This window comes from Condylura cristata, unplaced genomic scaffold, assembly GCF_000260355.1.
Source record: "Condylura cristata isolate star-nosed mole 26May11 unplaced genomic scaffold, ConCri1.0 scaffold00023, whole genome shotgun sequence".
Lineage (NCBI taxonomy): Eukaryota > Metazoa > Chordata > Mammalia > Eulipotyphla > Talpidae > Condylura > Condylura cristata.
In genome coordinates, this window is record NW_004567124.1 from 2350746 (window position 1) to 2376294 (window position 25549).

The 25549-nt window shown below is 35.3% G+C and overlaps 1 protein-coding gene across 4 annotated transcripts in view; it reads right to left on the bottom strand.

Moving 5' to 3' along the window:
- The window catches only part of LRRC49 (leucine rich repeat containing 49), a 95354-nt gene that overhangs the window by 39807 nt on the left and 29998 nt on the right, over positions 1–25549 (bottom strand). For all 4 annotated transcript variants that reach the window (XM_004687628.2, XM_004687626.2, XM_012728758.1 and 1 more), the window contains one exon: positions 20552–20613. In XM_004687628.2, the coding sequence (XP_004687685.1) occupies positions 20552–20613 (62 nt within the window). The remainder of the gene's footprint in view (positions 1–20551; positions 20614–25549) is intronic.

The window sequence follows — 25549 nt, forward strand, 5'->3', positions numbered from 1 at the left end:
TCTCCCATTCATCAGGATCTCTTAAATCTACTTTTATTTTCTCTCACTGTATAAAAATTTTTAAATTTTAGATAATTCCAGTTATTTATTTCTGCATTTATTTCTCTTGCCCCAGGTTTGGAATCTTCAAAAATATCTTTTTGGATTGGGATTGTTCTTGCTTTTTAATGGGCCTATACAGCAATTATCTTCTCTCTTAAGACTGCTTTTAATCCCATAGATTTCAATAACTTGTATCCTCATCTTCATTAGTGTCAAAGTATTTTTGGATTTGTTTTAAGTTCCTTTGTAATCCAATAGCTATTAAGCAACATACTGTTTAGTCTCTATATACTTCAAATTTCCCCAATTATTTTTTATATTTGATTTCTACCTTTGTGACATTACAGTCAGGAAGAGTACTTAGTATGATTTCAAACTTTGCAATTTGTATTGACTTATGTTCCATCATGTGGTATATTCTTGAAAATGTTCTATATACTCTTGAAGAAAAATGTCTATGTAATGGTTTTGGGGCAGTGTTGTTTATATATCTTTAAGTCCACTTGGTCTAGTTCCCCACTTAAGACTACTATTTCATCATTTATCCTCTGCTCGTTAGCTGTCCACAGTTGCCGGTAGATGATTAAAACCTCTAGTATTATATTGCTGTTATACCCTCTTTAATTCTATTAATAATTTTCTTATGCATCTTTTGCTCCTTCATTTGGTGCAGATATATTTATGAGTTTTCTTTCTTCTCTAAGATACTAAATAATATGAAGAACAGAGGCAACAGAGACAGTACATGGCCTATTTTGAACAGCATTTTTCTTCAATAACCTAGCACAGATGAGCAAAATTAAACTATAAGCTAGAAATGTGCTGTACCCCTTGCTCCAACACCTGACATAGTGTCTAACAATTAAGGACTTGTTCAATGAAGTTTTGGTGAATTAATGAAATAAATTATTTCAATGGGCTTCTCCTGATAAGAAAAGCTAATAAACACAGTTTCTCACATTATTGTTAGAGTTGATTTAAAACACAGATGATATTCAAGAATCACTCTGACCTTACTTCCTATCTGTCACTAGTCAGGTCAATGCACTAAAAGTAGAAATAACATGTCCAGAAGCAGGAAATAGCTGCAAAACTTCATTTCACTATAGATAGATTCTAGTTTGTTATTTGATATTTACATACAAGTTAGACTGTAGAAAATTTATCAAATTATTTCTATTCCTAATTGTACTTTTAAACTAAAATAAATATAGCTATTCCCAGCCCTGCCTTTCAAATATTCCTTTGGGGAATAGAATTAGTCAAATAACTGCCAAACAGGTGTTATTAAATACAAAACTAAACTATCTTCAAGAATTCCTATATTGATATGAAAGGAAACAGTATGCAGGCCCTTCCTGGTGGTGCAACGGGTTAAAGTGCAGCGCTACAAAGCTAGCTGCAGCTGCTTCAGCATGAGTTTGCTTCTTGACCTGGGAGCTGACCCACATGGCATGGCCGACCTCTCCTGTCTTGTCCACTGTTCCCCTCAGCAGTGTACTTTGTCAATCTGCCTGTTCTGCTCCCCACTCAGTCTCTCGTGAATCCTCTCACCCCCTGCATCTCTGGCCTATACTGCAGTTCTGTATGTATAAATTAAATCTTAAAAAAAAAAATTATGAAAGAAAACAGTATGCTCTTTCTCAGTAATTATAGTCATTACAAAACACTACAGAAGACCAATAGCTACCCATTAGTATATCTTTGTAACCTCAAGCACAACCAAAAAGAGGCACCAGAAATGGGAAAATTATTGTAATACTCAGCAGGTACTATCTGGTAGCCACCCCAGGTTGGCTATTAGCATTCATTAATGTCTTATTACTTTGAATTGTTTCATCAAAGTGAAAATAAACCCATATCTGACCAAGAAGATTCTTCACAAAACGTATTTCCATCTGCAAGACACTTAACCAATAAATATGCCAGACATTCCTAGAAACTAATATAAAACAACTAGAGTAAGATATAAGAAACTAGCACTGACAAAGTACTTATGATTTTAAAGACACTCTCTTTTAAAGCAAAGTACATGGTAATAAAGGTTGACAGCATGCCTTATCAAAGACAATCAAAATCATACTGCTTTAAAAAAGAACAAAAACCAATAAAATCTAGAAACAGAACATCAAGCAAAGTATATTAGTACTGGCTTAATAATGTTCTCTCAGTTATACAGTCAAATTCCTAAGGGTTGTTGTTTGTTTTGCTTTGCATTGTTTTCTCTGTATTCCCCATATAAGGACCGAGGCTACCAGAGGAGAAGGAAAGGAGAGAACAAAGTGGAGTTAGTACAGAGCCCTGGAACAGAAGAATACAGGTGTCTCAATGGTGGCAATGGTGTTCTAACAACACCTGAAGGGGAAGGCCCTATACCACTAATCATATACAGTGTTGTAAACCAATATTACCTTAATTTAAAAAAATAAAAAGAACAGTCTCTCTTTTTAAGAACACTCTGTTACTTGTCTCTTCAGAGTATTAGGAATGGAAAATTTTTAGCCCAAAAGCTGGCACTGAATTCATAGTTTGACTTTCATCTTTTTCCAGATTACTCACTTGTTCTTCCCCTAGTAGTCTCCTCCCAATGCCACACCTGCTTCCTATCCACTAAAGAGCCTATAGAGGAATGGCTTGCCCCTACTGACCAAAACACACCTCAAAAGGAAAGTATTTTAATCCATCTTATATTTACTTAATAGAATTTGGAGAAAAACATCTCACATTGCATGCATACCAAATAAAGACTCAGCATTTTCAAATATCAGTGAAATGTCTCCAAGTAGAATGTTCTCCCCTTGCACCAAATCCCCCAACCCCTCCAACTCAAAAAAAAAAAAAACCAAAAAAACCCACAAAGCACATTAGGTACTTTGGAAAAAATGGTTTTTACTCCTTTACGAATAAAATGCTACAAACTCTGAAATAATGTTAATGAAAAGCCCCCTTATTTTTTACTTATCGGTAAGGATTTTACTGAAGTTATTATGTGCCTAGCAAGCTAAAATGACATGTAGCGGTAGAAAAAATTAAGTGTGATTGTAGGGCTGAAATATATTCAATTTATAAACAAAGTACTAGAGTGGAATATAAGATAATATGTAACTAAGTGTTGAAGAATGAAGAATTAAAGATACATAATGAAGCTATTTGTATTTTGATATAATGATAAAGTAACCCGCCTGAGGTTCTCGCTAAAAATAACTAGCACCAGATATGCTAAAACCCAATTTATATTGCAAGATACAAAAAGAGTAAAACTGTTTCTCTAAAAATCTCAAGAAAAGAATGAAGGGACCAAGAGATTATATTAAGAGAAATTGCCCTGGAAATATTAATTAAAAAAATAAACTTTTAGGTCAACAAGATATCCAATACATTGTACTCATGAATACTTCTTAAGGAGTATACTGAATGAGCTTCATCTACTGAGCGATGATAAGGAAATGAGTAAAAGCATTGATAATGAACATTCAACAATTACAAATGTAAAATTAAAAGGCAAGGATGTAGGTAGAAGAAAACGTTATGCAGCATTATAAATATGACTTATGTACAGGAAAACTCATAAATGCTTTCCTGAAAAAAAGGCATTTTCCAGGAATCCGGAGAAGAAAAGAGTAAAGTAAAATAATGTATAAAATAAAATAATATAATAAAGTAATATTATGTAGACAATACCCAAGACGTAAAGGACACCAGTTAAAATGACAATAAAGGACAAAATAAGAAAACAGAGAGTCAAAGACATTTAAATATTAAGTAACAAAGTAGCCACAAGAGCAAAAATACTTCCCAAATCCCAAAAGAAATTTCAACAACAAAACAAACAAAAAAATCAAGCCAAGAAACATAGCAAGTAAAGGCATAGTATGTATTAGAATTACAAGATTATGAGTTTAGGAAGATTATAAGATTATGAGTTCAAGAATCCACTCATATGAATAAATAAGAATGGGCTTACATAATAAAAGAAATAGATGTTCAGTTCAGGCAACAAAGCAAGACACAATTATGCACTCTTTAAAGAGAGCTGTGTAAAGTGTTTCAGAAATCCCAGTGTTTGACAGACTATATCCTACATGCCAAATACAGTTTTGTATAACCCATAAGCTAATAATCATCTGTGATTTTAAATAGTTTTAAAGTCACAGGAAGATATATGTCATAACACATAAATTATATGAATTGCAAATTTTAGTGCCCATTAATAAAGTCTTATTAGAATACAGCTCCTCCCACTTATGTCCTGTTCATGGCTGCTTTTATATTACAAAGAATCAGTCTATCCAAAGAAGTAGATTTCTGATACCAAAAAAAGTTCTCTGAACACACAACACTCAAAAGTAAATTCTACCAAAGCTTCAAAGGCAAGATAATTATCATACCAAGTATGCATAAAGCATTACCAATTCTTTCTTTGAAGTAAATATCCAGTGACAAATAGTCTCTTCTATAAGAGACTAATCAATATCGTTTGTAAGTGTTGCTATAAACGTCTTAAATAAAATATTAGGAAGTGAAATTCAACACTACAGTAAAAGAAGTATACATCTTGACCAAGTGTTCTTTAATCAAGAAATGAAACTTGTTCCGGGTTGTTATATAATCTACAATATTAATCAACCTGTGGGAAAAATATATCTCAACTACAGTGAAAAGACACTTTGAGGAATAAAGCAAGTGTATCTTCTCTTACACTACTATTCAGTATTTTACTAATGATAGTAATCAAGGAAGCTAAATACATGAAATAAATTAGAGGTCCAAGAATTAGAAAAATAGCAAAACTCTCCATTTGCAGACGACATATACCTGGAAAACCACAGAACTGGGCTGTCCTCTTAGATAGCAGCTCCCAGACACATGTTGTTCTCAAAGGCTTTTAATGTACCCGAGAATGAATTTTAGTCGATTATCTGAGGAATTAATTTTAGTCAATCACATCTTAATTAACTAAGTCTAATTTAACTAATTAAGCTAATATTGTTTAGTTTTGTTATAATAACTACATGTGACTAATAGCTACCATAACAGACAGGTCCCATGTATAGAATATTTCCATAATCTCGAAGGCTTCTTTTTTTTCGTAGAGTTTTAAGTTTTGGAACCATGTTTTTATTATTTAGACTGAAGAAAACAAAAATATTAAATTATCAAGATGGGGAGGGATAGAGAGTTGAAGATAGAAGCAAACTTTACAAACTGCTCAAGTGAATCACATTATCACACTATAAATAACAGAGGAGAATAAACCCAAGCAACTTTTAAACACAGATTTTAAGTATATACTTTTAGGCTTAAAAATAAAAGAGTGTAAATAAATAGTGAATCCTCACTAATAGCTATTTTCTTGACAAAAGAATGGGTTAGTGGTTCTGAAAATACTTTCTATACATAAAGATTGATCAAACAAGTATATATAAGGGGAACCCCTGTCAAAAACAAAGTAATTATAAATATAGAAAGAGGGTAGTGGTGGATGGCTAAAGTAAGGTCTGAGGTATCTATTAGACCCTTACTGGGTTTCAGGATTGAACTGATGAAGATGTTGGTATGAAGGCGCAATTTGTAATGTGTACAGAGAAATGAATTAAAATGTATGATACACAGACAACACATACAAATTGTGCACATGTTCTAATTCTATCCTTTGAGGTCCCCTGGACGCAAGATAACCCAACAACCCTAAGTACAACTAACATTCAAATGTTGGTTTCTATATGCCATTTTCCACTAAAAGTAGTTACAACTTCTGGCTGATTCCAGAGCCAAAATTGCAAAAGTGAGACTGGAATATATTACTATGCCAAAAAATAATGAAGAGCTCAAAAATTGATAAGGACATATCAAAAGACAAGAGAAGCCAGCATTAAAAACATGGGGAGACTTGAGCATTGAAAAATACAATAATAGTAAAGGATTGTAACTCTTTCCTTTGTAAAAAAAATTCTAAAGTCCTACAGGTTATATATAATATCCTGTATACGTAAAGTCCTGAAGGCTGCAAAGACTCTCATCAGTAAATACAAAGGTGTTTGGACAGATAGTTCACAGAAAAGGCTTCACTTCAAGGATTAATGCCTGAGTGGTAGAATGAAAGACATGAGTATGATTCTTGCTCTACCAAGAGTGCATGGAAGTGAAGTCAGAGTTAGGTACATACGTGTGTACTTAGTCTTATCTTGTTAATAATGTATTTGAGAAATGTGACTCTGAGAAAAGACAGAAGAACCATGCTGTGGAAGAAGCAAGAATCTCTGCTATCTAGGTCAAGTAGACAGATGGCACTGTGAAGTGGGTGAGATAGGGACAGGATGTGTGTATGTAGACACACACATAAATGACCTAAAAAAAGGGGCTAATGAGTATTTGCTAACATTCATTTGAGCAAAGACTTGAAGGAAGAAATAAGTTTACTGGGTATCTCTTACTATTTTCCTATTCAGTTTTTCTTCCCCTAGTAACAAAGCATTTCTGTAGCAAGCCCAATCCACAAATTGACCATTTCACCACCCTCACTGATCTAGGGGAGAGGGAACATATGTCCCAAGCTTGAGTATTCAGTGTGCCCTATATGCCCCTGGCCAGAGTGATCAGATCTGATTGCACACTTGACCTCAATAAAATGCAATCAGAATATCCTACAGCAGAGCTTCCCAGACCATATATAATATACATTTGAATCACTTGGAGATCTTTAAAAATGATGACTCTGACCTAGTAGATCTAGGGTAGGACTAGAGATTCTGAGTTGCTGATAAGTAAATCCGATGATGCAGTCCAAGGTCAGAACGTTGCACATTAAGGTTATTTAGGAACTTTCTACTAATTATCAGAGAAGTGTTCATTACACCAGAGCTGCTATGCTGATCTCAGACTCTTCAGACTGCTGGCTTTTCTACAAGGGGCAGGGTCACTTTGCTTTATGTTTCTGCCACTCATGCCCTTGTTCTCTGTCATTACATTACATATTCATAGAAAACAGAAACCATGCATTTGTCTTCTGTACTCTTCACAATGTCTTACTTGGTGTTGTTTGTGCATAACAGATATACATCTCAATGTTCTTCAATAGCCAAATGGGGAAAAACTTAAATTCTTTAGGTGTAAGAGATGGAGAAAATATTTTGATGAAATGGTTATAGGGCATGAAGGAGAAAAATCAGTATTAGCTACCATCCTCCTGGATATTCCAAAGAAACTCCTAGATGCTAAACCCATACAGTTATGAAAAAATTAGCATAATCCCTCAACTGGGTCTGTTTGGAGAATAATAACCAATGTTCCTAATGTACAAAAACAAAGACGAGCATGAAGAAGTAGCAGAAAAATATTAATCTTGCTTACAGATTTACTCGGTGCTTCCCAGGAGATTCCTAAGCTAGAAATAATTTTGTCTGATACAGGGTCTAAAACTGACATTGTTGATTTCTTTTTAAGCCATAAGAATTAAGTTCTACCAAAACACAACTCCCAGAGACTAGCTGACAGTTTGAACTACCCTTTAAGATATCTTTTCATGTATTAATAAGTCACTGTGATGCCTTTTTATATGCTCAGGATAAACATGCCTAACTGATTCAGTTCCCTAGAAAGCAAGAATCTAGAAGTATACACACCTTCCTTTTAGAGAATCCCAACTCCTTCACTTGTCTATAAGGAAGATTTTTAATGGCCTGATGATTTTTAATGGTCCAGAGCCTTACAAGGTGAGGCAATTCCTAACCAAGTTAAGTTTCAGCTCTTTGTAAAATATGGACACAGCAAATAATCAAATCTAATAATCTGTATGAATACCCACATCTACTGTCTCCCTAAACACAATCCTTAAATGATAAATTCCCAAAGGACTAAGTGTATATATAATATTGCTGGTTTCTCTTATTTTGTTTATTCAGACCCAGTCTCCAGGATGAAAGTGTTTTCTTCATCTCGACTCCTCCCTAAGACATAGCTCTTAGTTTTCCAATTCATCAGCAGTGACAGAGTGAGTGAGTGTCAAATTCAGGAGAAATGTATTAGGAATCCTGATTGTCAGGAAAAATGTATTAGGAATCTTGTAGGTACCTATCTAAAATGCATTGTTACTTTTGTATTGCAGTTTTCTGATATCTGTATCATTCAACTGGTTTAAAATGTAGAGTATATGTAAAATATAAAGAAACAAAATAGGAAAAGATAAAAATAAAAATTTAAAAATGCTAGCAATGACAGTAGAATTGAGGTGGAGTGTGGGGGAAGGAAGAGAATTGGGGATGGGGTACAGAAGGAGTACATATGGAAAAGTATCCTGGTAATTTTTTAATCATTCACTTATAGTGTCACTTTGACCCATAACAAAACCTGTACTGAACTAGCATCTTTCACTTGCTAGAGTTCTGATATTTAATTAGTTCTTTCCTCAATTTCTACAACAAAGATTAGAACACGTGAAATCATAGTTTTGAAGGGATTTCTACAAGGAAGTAAAATAATCATAGATAAAGCATAGAGTTTTCTGAACACATAATATTGCAGTGGAGTTTAAAAAATATGAAAAAACTGTGGGGGTGGAGTGGGGAATGGGATCAAAAACGGGGGGGGGGGAAGGGAGGGAAATGCACGGGACTATGGTGGTGGCACAGGGGTGATTTGGTGATGGGAAGCCCGTGGGGATTACAATTGAGTGAAAAAAAAATGTGAAAAATGATGTAAAAATAAACTTTTTAATAAAAAAAAATATGAAAAAATACTTGTGAACATTTCTGAGCATTCATTTTAAATATTAGGAAAGCTTTTGACAAGAACTATACCAATTCAGGGTTAGAATAAATTACTGATTTTTAGATACATGAACAATGCATTGTTAGTTTAAGAGAACTGATATTATTTGTGTACCAAACAGATTGGTGGCAAAGATGAAGTATAAGCTGACAATTAGAAAATCTGGCTATGACAGTATCAGACTCAGTCTCTCAAAGCAAACAACTATTAAACTGCAAAAAACCATATGAAGTAGTGTTGGACAGCAAAGGGTTGTGAACCTTGGAGAACAGAAACACATAAAACAAGATGAAAGCCACATTCCTCTTGTTCTGTCTGCCTTGAGGGGCTTTGCAAATCAAAAGATGTGGAGTCAACATAGAGGTCTCACAGGCTGGAAGAAATAGAGGTCAGAATTTGAGCTGTTACAGTGACTGGAATTTGCAAAGAGGGGTAATGGAGAGGAAAGAACTATGTAGAGAAGAAACTGCAGAACTCTACAAAGGGATTATTTAAATATTTGGCTGAGTACTAGGCACATGCCAATGGAGTGAGACTCCAGGAAATCTAGAAAAATATAAGTATAAGAGACCGTGAGATAAGAGTATCTACTTATGGTTCAGAGGAAGCTGAGACACACTGGTGTTCAACCAGAATAAAGAGACCTCACTGAACTAACCCAGTTAATACACCTGAGGTCCCAGAAAAAGGCCCTGCCTTCAATGCAGAGCTTCTGTCTATCAGGAAACAATGTGGCGATTTTCATGTTTCTTTATGGTCAGAGCTCTCTAAGCACAGAAAGTAAATACTGAGGTTAAAGGGTGACTATATAAATAGAAACCTCTAGAGTAGAATTTATTTCCCAGATTATGTGTTTACTTTCAAATAGAGCCTGGAGCCATTTGTTTAAACATTCCAAAAAAATAATTTACAAGGAAGGAGCTGCCTGCCTTCCCTACTCTCTCTCTACTCCTTATCAACATACTCCATGCCCCTTCCTTGTCTCTACAGGGGAAAGGTGCAATTGTCAGTAAGTTCCTAAATACACTCCAGAGATGACCCACTCTATAGATGTGACAATATGCTCTCATCACATAGGCCTGTTGGGAAAAACAGAGCATGGGAAACTAATAAGATATTTCACAAGTAAATAATCAGTTTGCCTCTGACCCAGAAATCTTGTGTTCACTGTTTGGATAAAATAAATACAGATATGAAGAGTACTTGTAAAAGAAGTGTTACTTTAGCCCCTTGAAAAGCCTAAAAATATAAGTTTCAATAGGATGAACCTGATTCTCCTGTAGGATAACTACCTTTCAGAACAAAACTCAATACTCTTTAAAGTAAGACAACCAAACAATATAATATCCTCAATGCCCAGAATGCAATAAAAAATGCCATATAGATGAGAAAGAAAATGCAACAGATACCAAAGAAGAAAACAAGTCACGAAATAGTCATGGAGATAACACCGATGTTAGAATTAATAGACCAGTGTTTTAAAACAGCTATTATATAAATTGAGGGCTACTTTATCTGTGCACTAGGTGCTTTAGAAACTACATGACGGAAACTCTTGGTTTTTCTCCATAAAACACCTTTGAATTTATCCTTCAAAAAGAATCCTATTGAAATCTAAATCACTGAAGAGAGCTTTCAGTCTGGAAGATCTTTGTCAAGTGTGATTAATAATTGAACTTGACCATGAAATGTTGTTAATTTGGCTTCCCTGTTAATTTGGCTTCCCTGTCTCGTTATTGACTTTTACTTTTAAGTAGTTTTTACCCCAGGGGATAGGGATAATGAACTAGATGCAAATTTAATCTGACAACTAAATAACATGTTGGAATATGGTTATTAAGAATTATCTATGAATTCTGGAAAACATCAGCTTTAAATATTGACTTTATTCATTAATTAAAACAATATTACGGCCCTCCCTGGTGGCGCAGCGGGTTAAAGCACTGCACTGAGAAACTAAAGCCACTTCCGCATGAGTTCGATCCCCGCCTGCCCTGGAGGTGACCACATGGCGTGGCAGACCTCTCCTGACCCGCCCGCTGCTCCCCTCAGCAGTGTACTTAGTCAATCTGCCTGTTCTGCTCCCCGCTCTGTCTCTGGTGAACCCTCTCACCCTCCGCATCTCTGGCCTGTACCCCAGTTCTGTACGAATAAATAAAAAATCTTTAAAAAAAAAAAAAAAAACAATATTACTTTCCTAATATGCTTGATTTGTGTCTGAAATTCTGATAAATGTGGCAAAACTGGAAATACATAAAAACAGATACTATAGGGGTTTTTTTTGTTTTGTTTGGGCTTGGGACTGGATCATAGAGGATGAACAAAAATTTTTTCAGTAGATCAAACTTTAAAATTCTGCAGGTATAGGTATATAATTATAGTTTTGGCAAGATTTTTGCTTTGTTTTCCACTGAAATGAACTAATCAATTTTATCAATACCTTAAACTTGTTTATTTACAATTTGTTTTAAGGGTTTATATTCATTATACTTGATATTGTTATTATAAACTACTTCAAATCCCTCTGGGGAGTATTTTCTAGAATACAAGGACAACCACTAGAAGCAGCTACTTATATACATTAATTTTGTTTCTAAATACATTTTGGGTTTAATCCACTTATACTTGAATTTTGTTTCTGAATATAATTTTTTTCAGGGTTTTTATTGTTTCTGAATATAATTTTAACTTCCCTGTATTTGTAGAACAAAACAAAGAGGAAATCATAAAATACAGCTGGTCTTATCTATCGTGTTTGTTTGCTTCTGGACTTAGAAAAAAAAAATCACCCAATATAATATTTAATCATAAATAATTTTAAGACTCAAAAGTTTTCCTTAGTAATATGCACAAAATTTCTTTTTGCAATTTCTAGAGCCTCACATCAGCCTAACTCTAAAGAAACTTTGGTACATCAATGCTTTTAAAAATGTTAATTCACTGCCATGAATAATTATCAGCCTCTCAACTTTGTATGTGTGAACCTGGTCTGAGATGAGGTGTGCAAACAATCTGCTATGGGGGCCTTAGTTTAATTTTATTTCAAGAATTCTTCCTTTTAGAAAAACTAACACACATACACAAATAAATAACCTTTACACTAATTAAAATTAAATCTTATACTTAAAATAAGAGTGTGTGGAAAACTTCCGGTTAGTGTTAGTGCTTTCACTAATATTATAAATAAAATCCATGACAGTGTGTTATATATTTTTATACCTCAGAGTTAATGCTTTAAATGGCTACAGAAGCTGATAAATAGGATTTAAAAAATTAAGGCCTGTGAGAATAATAAGCTATAGCTTTCCTATACAATGTCTTCTACCATCTGCTATTTGACTCATCAGTAAACCACAAGGCTTACTAACACAGTCCTCAAAAAATGCTATTTCAATGTTATTGAGTCCTCAGCAAGGGGCATGAGAAAAAGAACAAGCCCTAACCACAGCTGGCTGCTGAAGTTGTGTTGCCTGTGTGAAACCACAAGACCACATACTCAACTTTCCAATATCCTTTAAGCACTTTGCCCCTGCTCAGTAGAAGAATCATTGAGTTTTCAGGTGCTCCCTGACAACACAGCTGAAAGAATCCCTTAGCCTTTGTTCCTGTCACTTGAATAGTTTTCATTTGCCAGGAAGCTCTATATGCAACTTAGTAAATTAGAAAGTACAAATCAAATGTATTCTGTTCACTTTAAAAAACTACTTTATGACACAACATTTATAGAACTTATGATACAAAATACTATAAAAATGTTCCAGGTAAACAGGAAGACATGTTCAACGTTATAAAAACAAAAAAATGTTCCAGGCATATACAAAAATTGATTTCTAGTACTGATTTATCTATGGAGCCTTAATAGGATATCCTACAATTTTAAAGTTCTGCTGTGTGAATGAGAGACACTCGTTCCCTTCAATCTGAAGAAAATCACCAGTGTCCTCAATAATACTGCCAGTTGACAAAAGTACAGTCAGTAATGTGTCTCACATGAAAGATTATATAACAGAAATAAAAAGTCATTCATTTTGACTGCAACACAAAAACAACAAAGTAAATTAAACAATTAAACTGTGTAAATATAACTTCAGGCAGAAAAATTCAAGCAAGTCTTTGTTAGAATGCAATTCATCATAAATATCAATTATTCAACATACAGTATATCCTAAAACCAATGAAGAAAATGGACCCATCATAAACATTTTCTACTTCATTATATTTCAGAATAATTTCTGCTGTTTATCTCTAGGAAGAAAATAGCCTGTGATAAATTAACATTAAAATAAAGTGTACAATGGACAATGTAAAAAAAATTAATAAAAGTTTTAAATAAAACTAATTTAGATCTAATAATTGTCAGTCTAAGGATAACAAAACCACATTTATTTCACTTCATAGTTTTTCTGAAATAGTAGAACAAACAACTTGCAAATAGTTGTGGACATGTCATTCAGCCTATTCTCTGAAAGAATTTAAAAATTGGTGCTAAGCATAACCTCTAAAGGATTATAAGCTTTAACATCCTCTGTGGGCTTTGTTCATGTCAAAGGAGTAAAAAAGCAACAGAAAGAAAAAAAAATCTGATTTTTAGAACTTGTTTTGTCCTCTTCAGATGATACCCATCAGTATTTAGGAAAAAATGCAATTAAATGTTTCTCTGAAGATGAATCGCATGGGCAGTCATTAGCAAACACCTCAAAAACAATTAAGTAGCTAAAAGTAAAGAAATTTCCTCAATAAGTATTTAAACCACTTTTTATAAATGATCATCGAAACCCATCAATAGTTTATTTCCTCTGTTCTATTTAGTGAGAAAATCCATATACTGTTGCTCATCTGTTAACTTAAACCATAAAAGGAAAAAGTGAGTATATCTTAACAGTTTGCTGGATACTAGATTAAATAATTAAGAAATTAATTAATTAAGAAATTAATTTCCCTCAAGTCAAAATAACGTAAGTGGCCCTGGAGATACATCAGTAAAACCCTACATCTAACCATAGGAATACTTTATATCACAACCTGAGTTTATAACAAATATCAGTATATTCTTCAGGTCAATGAAATATTTTTCTCCTTAGAATTTCAATGAGTATTAAAAGAAACAACTGCAAAGCAATCTGAGTTTCTCTGAATTTCATAGAGAGAAAAAGGTTCTTTTCTGGATATATAATCCATCTAGGGTGGTTTGCCAACTTAAGTATAACTTAAGAAAAATGAAAAGAGAATGACTTCCTGATAAACTATGGACCGTTTTCAGTAAAATTCTGAAAATAGCCAGAATTTTATCCTAAAGAACCAAGATGAAGGAAAAGTAACACCCCAAAGCTTGCAGCTTGGTGACCTTTAGTCATAGTGCAATACTAAAAGAGATCATGAGAGACTTGAAACAGCATTCTTTGCTCAAAAAAAGAAATGAAATGCTATTTTGAAATGTTCAATGACATCATAAAGAAAAAACCAGAGTCCAAATAGCATTCCTACTAAGGAAAGAAAGGAGGTACAATAGATTCATATTGGCAGGGAGGATTATTTTCCCCTAACATTGTTTAGAATTACCAGTCATAATAATAATGAAAAAAAGCAAAGTTATTTTTAGTTAATTTTATTGGTGTTTTTAAATGCCCAGTAGACACTGCAGCTGCTTATTACCTGACCCTGGGTTAGACCACACCCACACCCTGACACTTGACACATGACTGTCTCACAGTAAAGTTTAGCTTATATAGATTTTTCCACTATCTATAAGTTCTGGATAAGATCATTATTGACAAATCAATAATTTGTCCTTGACTGCCAAGAAACTTTGATGGCTTAAGCCTCTAAACCACATATATTCAGGCAATAAACAAAATTCTATGACTTTGTAATGACAAGAAAAACAAAAACACCCTTTTGAACAAACAGAAAAATATTTCAAACTGAGAGACTAAGCTCAGCATTATTTTTCCAAGGGAAATATATATATATGTATACATATACATGTATACATATATATATATATGCTAGATATTAGATAGTCTTTAGTGAGCAAAGTAGATATATTCTTTTCCTTTTTCCAGGTTTAAGGTCTAACAGGGTGAAGAATTTAAAATGAACATACAAGAATCTATGACAACAATAATGGAAATACAGGCAGCATAGAAATCATGTAGCAAGATATTGTAGCACATATTTTAAGCTATTTTAACTCATAATGAGAAATATACTTACATTATAACCCAGTTTGCATATATCTATGGTAAAATAATGCAAACACATTTATAGACACATCTAAAAGTAGCTAAAACTGGACAATTATAAAAAGCAGTATTTGCCCTTACAACCTGTGACAATTTATCTTTTCTATTCACTTTTGTTTTTCTAGCCTTGAACAACTAAAAACAACTTAATTGATTTTAGGATCCCTACAAAGGTTTTGATCAGAAGTCTGGAAAACATAGACCTATGGTATCAGTTGCCAAGGATAACAAATTCGTGAGCCTCACCTAAAACCACTCAATTAGAATGCAAGGTGATGGGTCCCAGAAAGCTGTGTTTGAGTAGGCTTCCCAGGTGATTCTTAGGCATATTAAAGTCTGAAAAGCCTTGTTACCATTTAATATGAAGTCTAAAGGAGGGTCAGGAGTTATTCAGACAGAGAGGTTAGAAAAACATTACTACCAGAAGACACATACAAGGACTAGCGGGCAAGGAGGTATGATATGCTTAAAGAAGTTCAGGGGAATAGTTGTTTAGAATACTAAACAGGGAAGGCAGTGAAGATGAAGAGGTGGGCATGGCTCATTCTACAAGTTCCTCTTCCAGTCTGTCCCATACCATTTCAAGAATAATAAATGAGTATTCGGTCTTAAAAAGGGAGAACATTTTGACACATCCCACAACATAGATAAATGTTGAGAACACTACCTTATATGAAATGAGCCAGTCACAAAAAGACAAATATTGTGTGATTTCACTCATATGAAGTATAGGCTAATAGAATTCACAAACACAAAAAGTAGGATGCTGGTTGCAGGGGTTTAGGAAAAAGGAATGGAATAATGAATGGGGGTTGAGTTTCAGTTTTGAAAGAAGAAAAGAGTTAAAGACATGGACTGCAGAACAAGGTGAATGTACTCAGTACTATCACCCTGTATGTTTTTTTTTTTTCCCCACTGAGCATGACCCCTTCTAGTTCCATTTTTTTTCTTTCCTAATTTTTTTTTATATAACAGTTTATTTTTACATCATTTTGTACTTTTTTTTTTCTTTTTGCCATCTCAATTGTAATCCCTGCGGGTTTCCCTTCACCAAGTCACCCGTGTGCCATCACCATAATCCCGTGCACTTCCCTCCCCACGCCCCCGTTTTTGATCCCATTCCCCACTCCACCCCCACAAAATGTTTCTGGTTTTCTCACCTGGTCCATTATACTGCTGCTATGAGTGAAACCATCCGGTATTTTTCTTTCTCTTTCTGGTTTACCTCACTAAACATGATCTTTTCCAGCTCCATCCAAGTTGCTGCAAAAGACATGTGTTTCTCTTTTTGGTTGCTGAGTAATATTCCATTGTATATATGTACCACATCTTTTTTATCCAGTCATCTACTTTTGGGCATTTGGGCTGCTTCCATGTTTTCCCAATTGTAAATAAAGCAGCAATAAACATGGGGGTACAGGTATCTTTTTCAATCAGTGTTTTTGTGTCTTTTGGGTAGATACCTAGGAGTGGGATTGCTGGGTCGTAAGGAAGTTTGAGGAACCTCCAAACAGTTTTTCATAGTGGTTGTACTAGTTTGCATTCCCACCAGCAGTGCAGGAGAGTTCCTTTTTCTCCACATCCTCACCAACATTTGTTGTTGCTAGTTGTTTGAAGATGTGCCATTCTCACTAGGGTGAGGTGGTATCTCATTGTACCACCCTATATGTTTAAAAATGGTTTATATGGTATATTTCATGTTAAATGTATTTTAACAAAAAAATTACATGAGACCAAAAGTCCTGAACTGCTGTGCCCTTGACTGGTGTTTGATTCCTTTCTCAATGATACTAACTTCTTCTCAATTCTAGATGCAATAGCAACCACTCTCTTTTAGGAAATGAAAGCACTAGATTTATAAGGCTTCCTTTCCTTTTGTTAAAAACAAAAAAAGGGGCCCTCCCTGGTGGCGCAGCGGGTTAAAGCACAGCACTGAGAATCTGAAGCCACTTCCGTATGAGTTCGATTCCTGCCTGCCGCCTGCCCCGGAGGAGACCACATGGCGAGCCAGACCTCTCCTGACCCGCCCGCTGCTCCCCTCAGCAGTGTACTTCGTTGATCTGCCTGTTCTGCTCCCCACTCTGTCTCTGGTGAAGCCTCTCACGGCCCCTGAGCCTCTGGCCTGTACCCCAGTTCTGTATGAATAAATAAATAAATCTTTAAAAAAAAAAAAAAAAGGTTGATTTAACCTGTAGTAAGTAGCAGAACTCACTGTCTCAGTAGAAAAGAGATATGAAATCCAGTTGTTTTTTTTTACTACAGATCATCAACTACTCTCAGGAGGCAGCAAATATTTATTCCTGAAAAATATTTTTGTTTAGAAACTTTTCCTTGTGAAGGGTTAAAGTAAATTTTGTATAAATCAGCAATCTCTTGTTAACAAATATTATCATTTTTGGAGTGCCATAAAGCAATGGTTTCTAAACTTGGTGTTCACTTGTATATATGAATCCTGATAAGTATTAAGAAATAGAGTGTCCTGGACTCCAAACATACATGGAGCAGATTAGCCAGCAGTGAACCAGGGACTATATATTTTTAAAGCCCCCAAGGATATTTCTATGAGTAGCCTATTTGGCAAAATCACTCAAGGGCAGGACAAACCCATGGTTGCCAAGTTGGGGGGTGGGGGGGCGCATACTATTACTTCTCTCTACCCTCTCAAAATCCCTATGAAATGACAGAACATTAAAGTACATAAATTCCACAGCCAGTACTGGAAAATCAGGAAGAATTTCACTAGCAGACTAGAACACTAATAAATTTCTAGAAGATTTAAAGGACATGGAATCAGTAAAACCCCAAATTTAAAGAGACTGAAATGAACATGGTCATTACATTGGATTGCCAGTAGAACCTCAGAATATGCTGTAGATCAGCGGTAGTGGGAGTTGGCAGCCATGCAGGTCAGTCATTAGGCAGTTACTAAAGGGCTGGTAACAATTTGCAAGCCTCTCACTCTCAGAGGGGAGACTCCTGAGTTGTCATCAGACTGAAAATAAGTGAGAAGAAGGGCACTGCCTTGGGCAAGTTCTTTGGCAAAGATGAAAAGAAGCCCCCACTTCCAGAAGATGAGTCTCTTGTCACATCCTAAAAGAAAGCCTACCTGGGTAGATAGCCCTCCCTCTGCACTATGTCCTCTGAATGTAGAAGCTGTACCCTCTATCCAGAATGTTGAAGTACCCTTCACTTATTAAGGTGTACCCTTCATTTAGAGCTCAGTACAGGGACCATCTCCCTCTGGGAAGTTATCCTTGTGTTTTCTTCCACAGGGTGATTTACATTTTCTAAAATTCCTGCAAACCCACAACTACTATAATTTGTATTTCTGTGTTCTTTATTATACTATGAATGCTCCCTTAGGGATATTTAAACCAGAAGCACTGGATCAATTCAGGTACGTAGACATGGGTATATGTCATTCATACTCTAAATATATCCTGCATGCATACTAGTACAACCTAAAGCACCTGGAAGAAAAACGTACAACATACTCACCATTAAATATAGGTACATATTTAACAGTGTGTCATGACATTTTAGAACTTTCTACTAGGTACCAAATAGCTAATGCAAATGGGTATCAGAATCTAATAACTGCATAAGCCCTATTATGCAGTAGCCAATATATTTTTGTCCCTCCAAAATAGGTATCCAGTTGGATATTTTAATTTGCTAGGTATCATATGAAATTTCCACAGAGAATCCCAAGAGCTGATTTTCAGCTTCACACTGCTGTTTCTACCTTTCTTGATCTACACTTCCTCTGGGTCACTGAACTATAACACTAGCCAACCCTTTTTGCCAGGTTTCGCGTAGGGCACTGAGACTCTGAAAAGATATGAAACCTATCAGTAGAGATCATCTGATAGCCCAGCTAGCTGAGATATTTTGAGTAATGTTCACAGAAATGATTTCAAGGCTTGTTCTTATCAATTCCTCCCCCCAACCCTCTCTATATATTATCTACACTATCTCTTGGACCTCATGAATCAACAGGAACAAAACAGAAAAATGTTCTCTGTTTCAAAAAGAGATCAGCTGGAATCACCAGATGAAGAAAATTTCCTAACTACTTATGAACTTCTGAAGTTCATATCCTGTGGATCTGGACATATTATACTCCCTATTCATCAAGATTTATATTTTTCTTTAAGTGTTCCCCATATCAAGACAAATAATGAAGTCCAGCACAGGTTGGGGAACTCTAATACTTTGCAGCACCTTAAATAGCAAACATTTTGTGGCATAAGAAATAAGAAATTATCTTCTCAAAGTGATTACAAATGGCTTTTAAAGAGAAATTGAGTGTCCCTCAAGGAAGATTGAGTGTTCCTTTTACTGTTACTGAAAAGAAGTTCTACCTTCCCAACAAGACAGAAAGGAAGCTGAATCAGCATTCTGTATAAATGGAAAAGTATATGAAAACTTTTTTAGGAAACTTTCCACAGAAGAAAGAGAGAGAGAGAGAGAGAGAGAGAGAGAGAGAGAGAGAGAGAGAGAGACTAAGGGTATTTGAAATAATGCCTGTATGCAAAGCTCAATGTCTGAATTTAATCTACCTTTTTGAGATATAGTACAGGGATCTGAGATTAGCATTAAAGTCTGATGGAGGAGAAAAAAAAAAGATGTAAATGGAAATATATAGAGACTAAGCTGATTTTTAATAATCAGGAGCACAAATCTAGAGTCCATGAAGAGATGTACTAAATTTTCCCTCAGTTAAAACTAAATACAAGGAGCAGCCTTAAAAGCAAAACTAAAAAATTCAGAGGAAGTTATAAATGTAAGTTAAAACTTGGAGGAAGCTTGGAGGAAGGAGAAGGAAAGACTTAGGGAAGCATTGGAGTCCTTTTGCAATCAAAAGTCTGAGAACCTGTCTCACCCACCTTCGGTTCTTAAATCTTTCACATTGACACTGAATGAGACATCATTCAGTATAATAGAGAGCGGTATATTTCAAATCTTTAGAAAATAAAATTTATACTATTATAAATTCTACTCTAGAGCCTCTTAGCAACATTAATCCTAAGCAGTATTCCAAGTTGAAAGGTAGGTATGACCTAATTTACTTAGCAAGTTGCTCAATGACAAATATACCGTTATATCAAAATTGCTTAGTAGCTAGATGAATTGCAGTTGATAATCTATGGAAGAAATTCTCATTGAACTGACTAGTGCAGTAAGTATCAAACAAAGGATAGCAAACACATGCTGAAATTTCCATGTACACACGTTTTACAAAAGAGTAACTCTAAAGCATAATTAAATTAAAAAGCACATGCTATACTAATTCACCACTTTAGCATTAGAGTCACTAATACACATGAGAGCTTTGTTTTTTTCCACAAAGAACTTTGTCATAAGACTGCACTATCATTTTCCAGTTTAAAATCTTCCATGTTAACAAATTCCCCAAGGTAGTTAACAATCCTAATTTAAAGCACTAAAACCCACGCGATCATGTTATTAATAAAGACAAGTTGGGAGTTTCCACTTACGTAGATATATTGTTGAAGCTGAGAAACAGACGTTGGAGGCAGGGCAAATTATCCACATCTCTCTAGAAGGAAATAGAAAGCAAAAATTTACCAACTGAAAGGAAAAAAAAAATGTCACAAATGTCTTCTCACTCAGCTGCTAAAACCTATAGTCATTTTTATTTACTGCAACCTTGTTAGCCCATTGATTTCTACTGGACATTGAGCTCCATTCTTCTCCACTGCAGATGAAAGGGAGGGTGTTTCAGTACATCTGCAGAACAAGCTGCACCACTCGCAAGGTAAAAGGCACTGAAGAGAAAAGGCAGAGAGGCTGCTGCTAGCCTCTTCAGTATGCTTTTGGGAAAGAAGCCAAAATGCTACTTCAGCATTTCAACTGTCGCACAAATATAGTGTGATCAAACATTCGTTAAAAATCACTTTTATAAGAGCCGATTCAGATGCTTTACATTTTGAGTTTGTGCAATTATCCATTTAAACACTGCCGAGCATATCAAAGCTTTTAACTCACTAGTGTTCTTAAACCTTAGGAAATATACCAGTTACAACAAAAGAACCAATACTGACAATTTCCCCACAAAACTAAAAGCAGATCATCATGAATGTCACTGAAGGGCACTGCAAGAGCAACTTCCAACCTAAGCAAGAACCAAGGAGCCTAACAGTTGCAGTATATTTTGTTCTATTTAGGTACAATAGCTCAAAGGAAACTACTGCTATTTAAATATAGCTACCCTTAGCTAAAAGACTTGAGCTCAAATGATTTTTTTAAAATATCTAAAAAGAAATATACAGCTATCTAAATTTCATTAAGTGAAAATACACATGCATTCTAAAAATTATGACATATAGTAGAATAACAGAATCTTAAGGAGTTTAGTAATTACCTAGAACACAACCTCACCATTCACACAAGAGAATAAAAATATACCATTGAGGCTGTTGCAGGGGCAGGGTGTAAGTAGGGTGGGAAGGGGACCCAGGATTACAATTCCTGGTGGCTGAGCAAGATAAAAGTGCAGTTAACCTTCCTTCCAGTGCTCTGTTCCTTAAAATACTACTGCACAATGATACCTGTCTCTTAAAATGCTTTTTACTTTTCAGGCACTATCACTAACAGTAATTCCCAATATGCATTTGAATAACACTATTATTTTTAAGAGATTTATCTATTCATACATGTATATATATTATTGTGACTGATATTTAAAATCAAATAAAAATGTGTTTTACAGTTTTTGTAAGTCATCATCTCTCTTGCTCCCTCTCTATCTTCCTCTCTGTTAAAACTACCATTGATCCCTGTAAGAATTTAGACTGGGCCCTTCCTGGTGGCCCAAGGAGTTAAAGCGCAGCACTATGAAGCTATCAGCAGCCACTGCAGCAAGAGTTCAATTCCCAGCTAGGGAGGTGACCCACATTGTATGAGAGACCTTCCCTGACCTGCCCAGTACACTGCCCTCAGCAGTGTATTTCAGTAGATCTGCCTGTTCTGCTCCCTACTCTTCTCTGGTGAATCCTCTCACCCCCATACCTTTGGCCTGTAGCCCAGTTCTTGTATGCATAAAAATAAATAAATCTTAAAAAAAAATTTAGGTAAATACACTAAAACTAGAGATGAGCCCAGCTTTTTCAAAAACAGAATTTCAAATTTATTTATTTTAAAAAGCATGTTATACAAAGAACATATTGAAACGATAGAATTGTGGCAGAGTGACTTCTCATTAGTTTCTGAGAAGGTACAGGAGAAATTAATCTGGTTTAAGATATTTTCCTACGTAGCTCTCCTTATTTACCATTCTTCAACCTTCTCTCAAACCTAAGGCCCAAGTGTAAAAATAGTAACTGCAGGTGATCAAAACACTAGCTGGATATTATCACTCATTTGACATTACTATTTGCTGGCCCACCACTGACAAACTTGTTATACAGATGTGAATAAGTGATATTTATAAGGCAAGAATCAAGAAATAAGTCTGCAGAAAACAGGAAGGCAGCCAAATTCTCCACTGTGTATGATAGGCTCTATACATTAGCAAGCTCCCAGAAATGAAGGAGGGAGAGGGATAGAGGAGAAGCAATGGGCTAATGGGGCTCATTTTATTTCCAGGTCTGATTTTCCACAGGAAATGGTAGTTTGCTTTCTATCTGGTCTCTAAAAGCCGTAGCAAAATTGAAACCCCTCTCTGTACTCTTGAGCTATCTCTTCTCCCAAAATCTTTGTGGAACCTATCTGAAATATTCCTGGACACAAGTGCTGACACCTAGCTGGAAGAAACTGAGAACAACCAGCCTTGACAACCTTTCAAGCAAGGCACCTTAAAAAAGGTTGTCTCTTGGACCTTCCCTGGTGGCGCAGCAGGTTAAAGCCCAGCACTAAGAAGCTAAAGCCACTTCAATATGAGTTCAATCACCACCCCAGAGATGAGCCACATGACACAGCAGACCTCTCCTAACCCGCCCGCTGCTCCCTTCAGCAGTGTATTTCGTCGATCTGCCTGTTCTGCTCCCCACTCTGTCTCTGGTGAATCCTCTAACCACCCCTGCATCTCTGGCCTGTACCCCAGTTCTGTATGTATAAATAAATAAATCTTTAAAAAAATAAGTTGTCTCTTTCAGTTCCAGCCTACTTTCCTCAGAGATTACAGACACCTTTTCAATATAAGCTCAAATTGAATTCAAATAAAACTCAAATCATATCAGGGTATAATTTGTGAGAAAAGACTTGTTTAAAGTTTATTTTATTAAATTATGGTGTTTTATATTTATCTTCACTTATGAAACAAAAGTTTACCAGTCCTCTATATTAAGTTTTCAAAACCATTAGTTGCTATTTACCAGGTAGATTCATTAAAAAAAAAAACACACACACACACAAGAAATTTTAAAAAAATGGAAGTCAAAATTCATCTACATATTCCCATAACTATTTTATAGCTCTTCCAAAACCTTAAAAAGGATAATAATTACCCACAATCACTTTTGCTATTCCAAATTTCATTTCTATGTAAAATCCATTACTTTAATTATTCTAGTAATTCTTAGAAACACTAAATAGTAAGTTTCTAGCATCACAATACATATACAAAAATACTATAGTTATATCAATTATCTATTGGTGGGTTGTTTACAAAAATATAAAGACTTGTTGGAAGCTACTAGAAGATAGCTCCTCTGATATAAGATAGTACCAAAGACTGAGATAAAGATAGAGGAAGCAGATCCACTATAGGAGGAAGGTAAACAAGAAATTCAAGGCAAAAAGAAACCCAAGGAAGAACCCTAGGTTAATGGGGGGGAGGGTATCGTTATTAATGTCAGGGAAAATAAAATATTAATCTAAAAGTATAGTCTATTATTCACTTTGGTATACTTACCTAAATGCACCAAACAATTCAAATATATGATAAATGCATCAGTCTGAATTGAGCTTTTACATGAAAGACCTACCTTAAAACCAGACTCCTAAAAAAATCTCAAAAATAGGGCCCTCCCTGGTGGTACAGCGGGTTAAAGCACAGCACCAAGAAGCTAAAGCCACTTCCGCATGAGTTCTATTCCCGTCTGCCCCGGAGGTGACCACATGGTGTGGCAGACCTCTCCTGACCCACCCGCTGCTCCCCTCAGCAGTGTACTTCATCGATCTGCCTGTTCTGTTCCGCACTCTGTCTCTGGTGAAGCCTCTCACCGCCCCTGAGCCTCTGGCCTGTACCCCAGTTCTGTATGCACAAATAAATAAACCTTTAAAAAAGAAATCTCAAAAATAAGTATCCTGCCTTTACCCTTGAAAACACGACCGAGACTACAGTATGTTGCATTCCTGGCAGTCAGTAATAAAATCAGTTTTACTTTATCAACAGGCATTCAACAATCTGCTGATCAAAAAAAAAAAAAACCCAAAATTATTTTGGAATGGTAAGGAAAGGAAAAACAGCAAGTAGGGGGTAATGTAAGAAAGTGAAATCCTTTGAGAAAAAGGACATTTATTTTACTATTAAGCATTAAATCCTCCCATCGATTATTTTCTGGAAGTAACTACTTCACAGGGAGAGAAACTATAGAAGAGAAGCAATAATATTAGTATATTTAATACAAAAAAAAAGAAATAAAAAAATAAAATGTACACAAATAGAACATGAATAGTTCACCTTATTAATCTGCTCAGTCTTAAATTGATTATATTTAATAACATAATTCTGAGAATCACATTCAAAACATTTTTGAAGATTCAAAGCTATTTTATTTATTTTCAAGCACAAGCCTTTAAAAAATAAAATGACTTATTGTAAGCTGATAGAGAAGATTATAATGATTTTCAGTAAAATAATGACTTGCCACCTAAGAAGCATGCTTTTCCTATTCTGTGAGACACTGTTTGCCATATTCCTAAACTTCACAAAAGAACCAAATGATTCAGCAATCTGACCATGTGTAAAACAGCTATTACTGGAACTATTTTTAGAGCAGCCTCCTGCAGAGGACTAAGGAAGAAGGAAGGTGAAGAGATAGAGGTTTGGCATACATCAAGTAAGACAAAGATGACTATAAAATAATCACAGCCATTCTCATTTTTGTTACTTATTTTGTCATTGAAAAAAAGTTGTCAAAGTATTAGGGTAATTATTTTGAGTAGAAATCAGATTATTAATAAAACACTGAATAAGTTTAAAAAAGAAAGCAAAGAAAGAAGCCATTTCTTTTTTTTTTTAAAGATGTATTTATTTATTCATATAGAACTGGAGTACAGTCCAGAGATGCGGGGGGGGGGGGGGGAGGGTGAGAGGATTCACCAGACACAGAGTGGGGAGCAGAACCGTCAGATAGACAAAGTACACTGCTGAGGGGTGAGGGGAGCAGCGGGTGGGTTAGGAGAGGTCTGCCACACCATGTGGTCACCTCCGGGGCAGGCGGGGATCGAACTCATGCAGAAGTAGCTTAAGCTTCTTAGTGCTGTGCTTTAACCTGCTGCGCCACCAGGGAGGATCAGAAGCCATTTCT